At 41.5% G+C, this 12288-nt stretch overlaps 1 protein-coding gene across 10 annotated transcripts in view; it reads right to left on the bottom strand.

Annotated features, from left to right (window-relative positions):
* Nucleotides 1–5745: 5745 nt before the first annotated feature.
* The window catches only part of DGKD (diacylglycerol kinase delta), a 74637-nt gene continuing 68094 nt past the window's right edge, over nucleotides 5746–12288 (bottom strand). For 9 of the 10 annotated variants that reach the window (XM_035132661.2, XM_035132662.2, XM_035132659.2 and 6 more), the window contains 2 exons: nucleotides 10708–10838; nucleotides 5746–8977 (listed from right to left, as the gene is read on the bottom strand). In XM_035132661.2, coding sequence (XP_034988552.2) covers nucleotides 8888–8977; nucleotides 10708–10838 — 221 coding nt within the window. In that variant the 3' untranslated portion in view covers nucleotides 5746–8887. The remainder of the gene's footprint in view (nucleotides 8978–10707; nucleotides 10839–12288) is intronic. The other variant, XM_035132663.2, reaches the window with a different exon arrangement.

The raw sequence follows: 12288 nt of genomic DNA, 5'->3' as shown, positions 1-12288 counted from the left end.
CTACAGAGCATTAAGGAAGACCAGGAATCACTTGCTTTCAAACTCCCCCCCCCCTCTCTGGCCTTTTTCTCTAATTAAAGTAAATGGCTAGCTGAAGTAAATGTTAGCATTCCATGAACACAGCTATGCTCATGATCCTTGTGGGATTTCCTCTTTCTTAAAAGAAAGAAACCCAATCCATTTCGTTTCCATTTTAATCATTTTAAGTTCCATCTTTATCCACCAATCAATTTCAGGTTGAAACCAGAAGGGAGCACTAGAGAGCTACAATTGTCCATTTACATCCTTTCCCTCAAGGCACTGGAATGGCACCCAAGCCTGTGAAAGGATGTTGTTGGTGTACTGGTGTCTATTTTGTCCTTCCCCCTCCTGGTGTTTTTATTGCCTTCAAAACATTGCCTTTTGGTTCTCCTATCTACCATGTTCACTTGTTCAGTGTTTCGGCAAAGGAAAGCCCCCTGTTGAATTTTCACAGAGTTCTTATCACTAGTAAGCTGATCTTAAGTGTTTAGCCAAAATCTGTCCCTTTGCAATTTCCACCCATTGGTTTTAGTCCTGCTCTCTTCTGCATCACAGAACTTCAGGTATTTGTAGGCGGCTATCAGGCTTCCCCTAAAACTAATCTTCCCCGAGATAAAGATAACCTTCTCCTTCAACCATTCCTCACACAATCTTGTTTCCAGACCCCTCACCATCCTGACCATTGTTAATGTTCTTCTTTAAATGTGGTACTCAGAACTAGACATGGTGCTCTGGAAGCAGGCTGGCCAATGCAGAACAATCGGAACACTGTGCTTCTATGAATGCAGCTGCATCATATTGCTGGCACCTAGATCCATTTCACATGTGCTGTTACCAAACCAGATCTGCTCCATTCTGTACTTGTGCCGTTAACTTTTAATACCTTTAAAATTTCTCTCTTTAGCATTTAATCTTAATAGTTTTGGCCCAGTGTTCCAGCCTGACAAGATTATCCTGAATTTTGTTTTTGTTTTCTATGGTATTAGCTATACCTCCCAGCTTTGCATCATCTGCACAGTTGATAAGCACCCTCAAGCATGTCATCACCATTTGATGTTGTACAGAACAGGGGCAAGGATTGAACACTGTGGCACTCCATTCAAGACCTCCCCTCCTGGCTGATGCAGAGAAGAGGAGGAGGATGAGTTTGGAATTGATATCCCGCTTTATCACTACCCTAAGGAGTCTCAAAGTGGCTAACATTCTCCTTTCCCTTCCTCCCCCACAACAAACACTCTGTGAGGTGAGTGGGGCTGAGAGACTTCAAAGAAGTGTGACTAGCCCAAGGTCACCCAGCAGCTGCATGTGGAGGAGCAGAGATGCGAACCCGGTCCCCAGATTATAAATCTACCGCTCTTCACCACTACACCACACTGGCTCTCATGAGCCATGAACACTCCCTGGGAATGGTTGTTCAACCAGTCTTGAATCAACCTATAAGTAATACTGTCCAGCCTACTGTTATGAAAAATGTACCCCAAAATGCATTGCCTTTTAAGAAGGACAGACGCGGGTCGGAAGCTCCAAAATTTGCACTAAGTTCAGCTCCGCCGGGAAAATGACAGAGACCACACGATGCTGTCAGGAAAAACAAACTGATCCCTTTATTGCAGAAATGCAGAAACTACAGCTGTAGGGTCCCTGCCTCTGGAAAAGGAAGGAACCCCGGGAAATGGTAAAGTCCCCTTATATACCCTCCTGTTCCTGCATGGAAATCTCTGGACTGGGAGGGAGGGGGAGACAAGGGCGACAGGTGGGGGATCGGATTAGCTGGGTGCGGAGATGGCTTTTCCTTTCAGATGGGGAGATGTCAATCGCTCTTCCCCTGTCATTGATGGCATTTCCCTTTGTTTGGCAGGAGGGGCAATCAGTCGAGATGGGTGCAGAGGTGGGGCAGTTCCTGGCAATTTCCGTGGGGTGGAAGTCCACCCGGCAGGTGTTTTCCTCCAGGCCATGGAAGGGTGGGCTACGTTGAGGATGGCAATTTATTTGAATAAAGTTGTTCCAGCTAATCCCTCTATTGTCCATGTGTCCTTGAATGGGTATAGGGTGGTAGTAGGGCAAGGTTCAGGTGGGTTGGGATCATACAGGGTTCATACAGAAAATATACCTGGAAAACATACCTAATACAGGGATTTCTAATTAAAAGGTAGCAGTCCTGACATATACAGTTCTAAGATATAAAACAGCAATTCTAATACAGAGGCAGCGGATAGAGATTTCATGGTAAGAGAACATATAATAGGCTGTATTATTAACTTGAGTAGAAAAGTGTCAGTTTGGATTTGGGCGGTTTCCCCCCCCCTTCTTCTGGAAACATTGTTTTGTTCTGGGCGGAGGGGAGGTGGAGAGGGGAAATGTGTGAGTTTATGCTAACTGTTGTGCATATGCAGATCCTTAAGCCTTCCTTCAGGCAGGGTCGTGTCCTAGCGGGAGGGGTGGGGAGACAGGGAAGATGGCATTGAACAGGATTCTGGGTATTGCAGCTGTCAAATTCTGTCACCCCTCTCTGTTCATTAATAATGGTGTCCTGCAATCCCCCCCAATATGATTTTATAACACTACATTTTAATCATTGTGTAAACAAAGATATTAGGAAATGTGTTACTGTTTTCACAGTATTGTTGCACGCCACCCCAATCTCCAAGTGCTGTAAGATTCCAGAGGTTCCAGGAACTTACCCAGGGTTTGTGTTTTCTTTTGGAAAAGAGGCACAGTGAAGACTGTGGTGTCTTTATGATATATGGAGGCTACGATGGAGGAGGTCACAGCACCAGCACCCCAAGGAGGTCTTGTTTCTCCAAAACATACATCAAACATTGCTCTTTAACTTTGTTCTCCTCCTCTCTCTCCAGCTTGCTGCTTTCCTTCCTAGGCCACATAACTGCTCTTCTCTGGCTTTATCTGTTGAGGGAGTGGCCCCCACCCATTTGCTATCTCACACCGAGCCCCTTAATACCCCTTAATGGTCCCTCACCCAGGTTATCACCCACAGCAGGCAGCTACCTTGGCTATTCCAAGAATTAAAAACCTTGATTAAATTCTAACACTTGCTTGATCCAAGAAATAGGAGAGTCTGGCATACATCTTAACAGCCCAAACTTACAACACTATTTTCACTAACTACCAAACCTGTAAACCTTTCTCTAAAAAAAAAGAGTCAAGAACATTCATTGGGCATGACTTATTATTGATCAACCCATGCTGGCTCCTGGAAATAAATGCATTATTTTCTATATGCTAAATAAAATCCTCAATTTGTTTTTATTCAATGATGGAAGTAGGTAGACAAATAGGAGTGGGTACTGAAACAGTTGCAGTCAGGAGAAACAAATGGTAACCAACAGGATAGTGTCCTAAAAATTGAAGTGAGAGAATTACTTGGTACAACCAGTTACATCTATATAATGATCCAGTTACTAATACTGGATCCAGGGTAGGATTATGAAAGGTCATATTCCATCCTGGACTGCATGGACGTCTTGCTTTGCTAAAGGGCCATAGGTGGAACATCTGGAACCGATGGTCAGATTGCACAAGGCATCCTCACTCATAAAAGGGTTGCTCTTGACATTCTGTGACCATGGCATGCAGGAAAAAGAGTGAATATGCATTAAGCATCAGTGAAATGGCTTGCAAAAGGGAGCTTCTCAGCAGTGAGAGACACATTGAGCCTCAGGAGTGACATGCCTCATCCCAGGACATTTAAGAGCAAAGGAGAGGAATCAAATGAAGCACATCGTGATGATGGCCCAAGTATACAGCTTTGCCCTTGGCACTCTCTCTTCCAGTCACATGTTGAAAGCAAGGGTGCCCAGGATATAGGAGGAGACAACAGCTCTGTCCACAGAATGGTAAAGTCGGATTGCACAAGTGACGCTTGGCTCTACTTATAAGAGCAACTCTCCCAATATCAACCATCTCACATCCTTCAACTGGTACGTGAGGCCTTGTTGGTGGTGCTACCACCGGGGGCTGTCCGGTTTGCACTGACCTGTGACAGGGCCTCTTCAGTGGTGGTTTCCTGTTTATCAGATGTCCTGGTGAGGTGCATCCATCTCCTTCATTGACTTGCAGGGGGAATTTGAAAACATTCCTGTTTACCCAGGCATTTGACGGCTGAAAAGATACTGTTCCTGGAAAAACCCTGAAATCATCACTGGCTGAGAGAATGCAGTTATTTGTAAACTGTTTAAAGACTGTTTTTAATGCTAATTGTTTTAATGTGCTTGATGCCCTGGACTCCTTTGGGAGGGTGGATGGGATATAAACTGGATACATAATATAGTGGGGTGCATCTTATCGCATTAAGATTTTGGAATATACCATTCTTAAACTTTGTAGTTCATTATGGGAAAACTGGCTTAATGCATCAGTGCTGTCCAGGTTTACTCCTCCTGCTACAGTGCATCATAGCAAAAGTAGACAAAAAGCTTTCCACGGTAGGTCAAAATGAGTCCTAATGAAGGTAGTTAAATGTTTGTGGACAACTTGCAACTCCTCACCTCATTCCTATTGTTGTTATTCATGACTTACCTCAATTTTGTTTATGGTACTCTCATAATGCATCTCGTATGATGGGCAACAGTAACAAGAATAGAGGGATATGCCAGCTCTCATTTAACAGAGTCATTCTGTACCTCTGTCTACTTCTCATTGTAGGTGCAAATTGGCCATATTTGTTATGGCTGCAGCCCTTGTAAAGACAGAAATAAGGAATAATATTTATTGGAGATTTCTGTGTATCCTAACATCTCAATTTCTGGGGTAGTGATGAAAATTTTTTAAAGAGGAGGAGAAAGCCTTAAAGAAAACAAATGTTTTTGCATGTGTCTTAGATAGTTTCTAAAGAAGGAAATGTTCTTCTGAAACATATTGGGCATTTTAAACAATAAACCTTTCTTTGGGGCACTTTGACAACCCCTTTCTCATCTGTTTTATTGATATGAAAATAAGGAATATTGAGGCTTTAAAGCAGAGGTTGAATGGCCATCTGTCATAAATGATCTAGTTGTGATTCTTGTGTTGTAGGGGGTTGGACCACTAGATGACCCCCGGGGTCCCTTCCAACTCTACAATTCTATGAGTCTTTGATTCATGCCAGTGTGGTTAGTGTTGGCCTAGGACTGAAAAGACCTGAGTTCAAATCCTTGTTTAGTCATGAACTGCTGTGGGGGTCACTCCTCTCAGCCAAACCTATCCCATAAAGTTGTTGTGAGAATAAAAATGGAGATGAAACCATATATGCTACCTTGACCTTCTTGGAGGAATGGCAGGATATAAATCTAATCTAATTAATAAAGAGAAAACCCAAAGGGGCAAGATATACTCTCAAGTTCTCTGTTTTCTGTTAAGCAGAAGACTACCAAAAACTACTAAAATCAGAATGATGGTTTTATGGTTTTGACCATAAGGTTTTAAACAGTTGTATCCAATGTTGTGAGTAGACCCACTGAAATTAATGAACATTGTGAACTTGAATTCATTAATTTCAATGAATCTGTCCAGAGTAGCATTTAGTTGGATCCAACCCATATATTGCCAATTCAGCAAAGTTAACTGGATGAAATATAGCTATAATACCAAACACAGAAAAAAATTTTCTTCACAATATCAACTCCCCCTGCACAAAGTTTGGGATTGGTCTGGTTTTTTTACAAGCTGCTATTAAATTCCACTCCCTGCTTGATAAATATAGCAACAGATCCATTACTGATAGGAAGCTTCGAAACAGGATTTTCTTTATATACAAGAACAATATATTTACAACAATCAGCTGCAAAATATGTACATACAAGAGGTGTCTCCATGGTAATCACTGTATAAATTAAAATAATAAATAGCACGTTCTATTCTTAAGGCACGAAACCTTCTTCCCAAGACTGTACAGGATTGAAATGCCTCCCTATGCTTTTGACAGATCACCGGAATGGTTACAACACCCCTGAGGGAACAGTCATCAGTGGACAACAATACAGACATCAAATGACTTATAAAAACATTTTTCTTTCTTTTCTTCTTCTTTTTACATCACAAATATCTGTTAAGATACAAGGAGTTTTGTGTAAACAGTATTTAATTTACCACACATACTATATTCACCTTTAAATAATACTCAAAAAACAATTTTAATATGATATAGGTGGTCAGAGCTTTTCTTTTCAAGAGATACTGGCACTAAGTGCCTCTTTACAGTTTCTATCAGAGATGCAAAATCTAGTGGAATTAATATTTCTTGAGTGTCCATGGACTGAAAATGTGAATATATCCCACTAAGATTAAACAGAATAAATAACTTTGGCTACAGTCATCCTATGCACATTTACTTGGAAGAACCATCCGATTGAGCAGGACTTATTTCTAGAGTAAATATGCATAGGCTTTTACTGGACATAAGTCTAGTGTTTAATAGCTGCACTGAGCTAAAGATGGATATTTTGGGCACTAAAAAGAAATGTCAGCTTTAAAAAAAACATACTGAACCATGCTATTAAGATACAATCCCTTTTTCCCCAAAGGACTTCAGGATTAGCACTTTCTTGAATAAATTCTTTTACATATATTCAATATACCCTTAATGAAATTTAATGGACCCAATACAAAACACTAGCAGGTATGATTCCAGTGTGGCGCCAAGCAAAATAGGCATTAAACACCCTAAGTTTTGTATTTTTCCTCCAAGTCTTGTTTCCAACTCAAAATATTTCAAAGATGTAAAATGTCTGATGACCAGATAGTAGGGTCACCTTACGGCTTAAGTGTCATCGTTTACAGAATCATAAACTATATAATGGAAGTTCTGAATTCTCACAGGTGAGATGTCTAGCTTGCCATGCCATTGTGAACAGTGTGCCTTTCCTCCATAGCATTTGCTTAGCTAGCAGACACATCTTCCAATAGATACAATCTCTCTAGATACCAGAGGCACAACTTTTCATAGTTACTCGTTTTGCCAACCTGATGCACTGACATTTTTATAAAATGTCTGGGATCCAGGACTCCTGTTTTGCACAAAGAGACCACCATGTTTCCAGTTGCAATTAATACAGTTAGACTGTGTCTTGGAAGTTTCTGACCCTTAGACCCAAAATATGAAACGATCCTTACAAAGAAATGCATGTGCTGAAGGGGCAATACAAGTGCAGAAAGTTAATTCCTTGAGAGCACTGCAATGATGCAATCCAGAACTCCTTGCAAATATAGCTCTTATCAAAGGGTGATGACACTTGGCTGCAATACAGACTGCATCCGAGTCAAGAGAGTATAGCCAAGCTGGTCCTCTTAGGCCATTTATCTACTCAGGAGCTAATAATGAGAGTGTCTTTGCTTCTACATGAGATTTCTAGGAGAAGCACAGAAACAAGCACTGTAGTTCATCCACAACAAAAGAATAGAAAATATCCATTTGTTTTGCTGCATCTTTCTCGCAAGTTATCATACGATGGTTTTGCTCCCTGAGAAGTTCACCAGGAAATGAAAGAGGCTTCCATGTGGTTATCACCAATAATAAAGTGCAGGATTTTTTACTCTCTTCTGTTTGATGGTGGCAATTTCAAACCTACATTAGCAATAATAGAAAATGAAAGCACTGGGAGAGTGAGTTTTCTGGTGAGTGAATACCTGTGTGCCTTGCAATTTACAATCCTCCAGATTCAGTACAGGGGGAGTAATCTACACCATTAAGGCAAACTATATCTGCAAAACTGTGGTAATGGAACAGAGCCAGAGATGTAGGACCCAGGTTCAAGATTTCCTCTGTAAATAGTATTACAAGTTTGTCTTCTTTATAGAAAGCTATAGTCAAAGTTCTCCTGTACTGTTAAAGAAATGGCCAAAAAGAAGCAAAACTTGATGGAATGATAAAATAACCACATAAGGGGGAAATCTCTAAAATTCAGTGGCTCTAAATCAGAATTTGGCAGTGGTTCTCCTAAAACAGAGAAAATGTTATGTACTGTATATCTTAAGCAACGATACACTGGCTTTGCAAAGTCCAGGAAACAGTGATGAAAAAAAAATCTTATTTTACCCTGCCTAAATCTATGCACAGAAACTTCCTTCATTGTTTCCAGAAGTGAGAATCCTATTATATGTTTTAAAAACTTAGTAGAATCAGAGGCAAAGCAATGTCATAAGGAATTAGTATATTCTCCCATGTTGGATGTACTTCTGAGATTATTCAGTATTTCTAGGCACTTGATGTTTTAAGCCAGAACAACATGCAATCCCACTCCTTTGCCATTCACAAGCATTACAGAGCAGAAACACAGGAAACTGAGAAAATTTTCATTTAAAGATAACTTATATCCTTGGAATAGAAAAAAAAGACTCTGCACTGATATATCATCACGCCACTGTATCTGACACCACTGAAAGAGCACAGACTGAAAAAGAATCTTCCTAATTTGAGGTTGTCCCAAACAGTTAGCTTTCAATCTTCTCAACAGCTGAATTTTAACATCTTGCATGCACGAGTGCTTTCATAGTTCTTAATATCTGGCGCAATCCTTAGATCATAGGGTAACATTTGCTTGTGTGACTGTCCACAAAAAGTTTTTGGTCCACGGTCCACGGGTTGGCTGAATGAAGTCTAGCATGCAGTGAGTGTGCCCAGGCCTGAGTAAAGGTGGTGAGGAGGTGGTTGTTAAGGACAAAGTAACACTGGCTTTGAATACAAGGTACCACTTGAGTGGATTGTGGTGTACCCCACATCAGAATGGTAGCACCAAGAGAAGTTGGATATAGGCTCTGAACACTGTTAGCGTTTGGCTGATCCCTTGAGACGATTCTGATCAGGTCTGCTCTGTGAGGTGTCAGTTTTGCAGACATCAGGGGGAATGGTAGATACAGGCTCTGAAAACAGAAGTTAAGCCTCGCTGGCAGGAATATTCCTGCTCAGATCCTTGATCCCATGTAATATCCTCTTCATGTGGCCCACTTTGGTCACTCCTAGGTCCTGAAAAAGAATGTGAATAATAAAAATGGAACTCGAGATAAACGACAACATGACAAATGTAGTACTGTACCTCAAACATGAAGCAATAAGGTCATAGAGCTCGACAAAGTAGCAATTAATTATGGAATAAGCTCGAAGCAGCAAAACTCATCCAAACTACACAGACATTCATAGATGCAAAACTCAGTTACTAGCTAAGATGATTTGCACAAATCTTAGAAACAAATCCAGCACAACCAAAAACACAGGGCAGTAGTCAACTAAACAGTCCAGTCAGCGCAAGGATGACCGCTACTGCAACGAGACTACGCCACACCCCCACACCACTCCCGGATCTGCTCCAGAATGTTGGGAGAACAGATTAAGGGGGACAACAGTCCATTGCACAAGGAAAAATCATTGCGCTGACAGAACTGTAGCCTTAGAGCCACAATGAATACAACCCACAATTCAGGAAATGTATTTTAAAATACAGTTTCTCCTGTACCAGAGACACATGGCAGATACACACATCTTCCATTAGACAGTTCTACTTCCACATCAGAAGGGAATCACATTAATCTCCTCTAGCAGAAACAGCATTTCCCCAATGCTAGATAAAGCTTAGCAGAGAATGCTTCATTGGGCCCAGTGTTGTGTTGCCTAAAGCTGTGTCTGCAGTTTTCTTTTTAAATAATAATCTTTATTAAATTTACATATCCAATAACCAATTTCAAAATTACATTTCACATACATCACATTTTCTTCAGCTTTGTTTCTACATAAAGCAAAAATTCCCAAAATTAAAAAAAAAGAATAAAAAAGAAATCTCCAAAAGCAGTTTTTGCTGCCACTGCTTGATCATAAGCAGTGGAAGCAAAGCTTGAAAAGATACTTTGATACTGCAGGGCATATGGTCCACACAGTTCCTGAAACCATCCAGATCCTGGAACAATAAAGCACATTAGCAGTTGTGCTGGGCTGCTGTGTGGATCCTGCTGCTTATGCAGGTTCGGTTGAACTCTGCATGCACCCAATCTTAAACTGTTCTACATAAGAAGAGCCAATGGCCCATCTAGTCCAGCATTCTGTTCTCACAGCAGCCAAACAGATGCTTGTGGGAAGCCTGTAAACAGGCTCTGAGCACAATAGCACTCTGTCCAGCTGTGATTCACAGCAACTGTATTCAGAGGCACACTGCTTCTGACAGTGGGGTGGAACATGACCATTGTGCCTAGTAGCTATTGACAGCCTTATTCTCCATGAATATCTCTAATCCTTTCTTAAAGCCATCCAAATTGGTGGCCACCACTGCCTCCTGGGGGAGTGGGTTCCATAGTTTAATTATACACTGGCCGTAGTTTGCACCAGTGCAGACACGGCCGCCTCCAATGCTATGTATTTTCTCAGTCCACTCAAAACTGTATATGAACATTTATGAAAGGAGGCCAGAATATTGATATATTTCAAGTAACGATATTCAGAAGTTCAAATCGTATAATTCAACGATTAACTGCAGGCCTTGTCTACAACTTTAGAAGGCTTGGTTTGTGGATTTTGAAAGGTCTGGGTTCTGGACAAAGAGTTTTCCTGTCTGATCTGACCCTGCTAGCCCACAGCTGTAAAGTACTGTTGTTACTCTGTCTAAAGCCACCTAGAACGGAGAGTACGCAGACCAGCTCCAAGCACAGTCAGCACAGACGGCCATGCAAATGCAGATGGCTATTCTTGATAAGAAGCTCATGAAGTACCTTGAGGTCTCTCCGTTCAAGATGCAGGAGCTCAGAGCCCCGGACGTCATGCCGGATGAAGATATCCTTATACTCACAAAGACTGAGGTGCTCAAGCCAGGCCGCAACCTCCTCCGTTCCCCAGAGGTGAACTGTCAGAGATGGAAAAGCAGGAGTGTGTTGAGTACCCAAAAGCCCAGAGGAGAGAAAAAGGTGATCACCAGCAAACACCGAAGTAGAGCAAAAAGAGAAGAGGAAACAATACTAAACCTCACAGCAGAAGGAATGACAAGTGATTCAACAATTCCAGAGCAAGAGAAAGGAAGCAAGATTACAAGCCAAGACATGGTTTTAAATGGAGGCTGGATGTAGTGGAAGCTGTTTTTTACCTAAGACTGATTTTATGCTACTGATAGTATGCCTGTATGGATGCTTGCCACACTGTCTGACCAGCAACTTAATAGGATAAAATGTGTGAATGTGCAGTAAACTATCAAGTAATTCAGCTAAGGTGAATATCAGTTTGCCACAAGACAAATCTGGACATTCACAGAAATAGCGCAAAATCCCATCTTTTAAAATGTGTGTGCTTTGCACCTTTGGGGCTGTTCAAATTTATACAAAAACATACACCCTGGATTTTCTATGCACAGTGAAAACAGAACTGGTTTCAGGCTTATGCAACTTCTTCCCTGCCTTCCCCCACTAACCTGCATGGAACGCAATGCCCAAATGGAGAAAGACCTCAGAATTATAGTATAAGATATGGAGAAGGGGAGCAGATCCAGCCCTGCTGGATGAAGTCAAAGGTCCATCTGGTCCAGCAGCCTGTTTTCACAAGGGCAAATGAATGGGAAGCCTGCAAGCAGGACCTGAGGACAACGGCACTCTCCTCACTTGTGGTCCCCAGAGACAGGTAGGTGACCCTTAGTTCTAGAATCCACTTTCTGCACACCATGTATAATCTTACACATTGTTATCATATATATCATGTTACTCGCCTTTCCTGTAAACTTTTACTCATCTTTTTAAAATGTTTACCTTTATCTAGTCATCCTGGGCCATAGTGGCTGTGCTTGGGTTATTCTATTTTAGCTTAACAAGCTGGGATAAGAAAAAGTCTTTTGTCCATGAATATAGCCCCTTCTCCTTCCTTTGTAGCATACATGAATTAAATGTGGAAACCAAACAGGAAAATTATGGCTACCAGCTTTTGAACAAACTATGGTTAAGATCCTGGCTTGTTCCAGAAATGGAAACTATAGTTTCCTGGTTAGAACAGATGCTTCCTAATTAGAAGCTACAGGCAGCTGGAGACTCGGGTATATTATTCTGGTGTACTGTGAAGGGAGAAGAGAAGGGACTGCCTGCATGGGGAAAGGGATCATTCACCTCCACCCCACCCCACCCATCTTATTAAGGCAAGATACAATAGTCAGAACCCAATCCATCTGTTCCCTAATGAATAAAAGAAATGGAAACCTGATACTTTTGTCACTTCTTTTCATAGAATCATAGAGTTGGAAGAGACCACAAGGGCCATCCAGTCCAACCCCCTGCCAAGCAGGGGGCAACAAGTCTTGTTCCACATATTCTTGGTTA

Source organism: Zootoca vivipara, chromosome 5, assembly GCF_963506605.1.
Source record: "Zootoca vivipara chromosome 5, rZooViv1.1, whole genome shotgun sequence".
NCBI lineage: Eukaryota > Metazoa > Chordata > Lepidosauria > Squamata > Lacertidae > Zootoca > Zootoca vivipara.
This window is presented reverse-complemented; position numbering and strand designations above follow the sequence as displayed.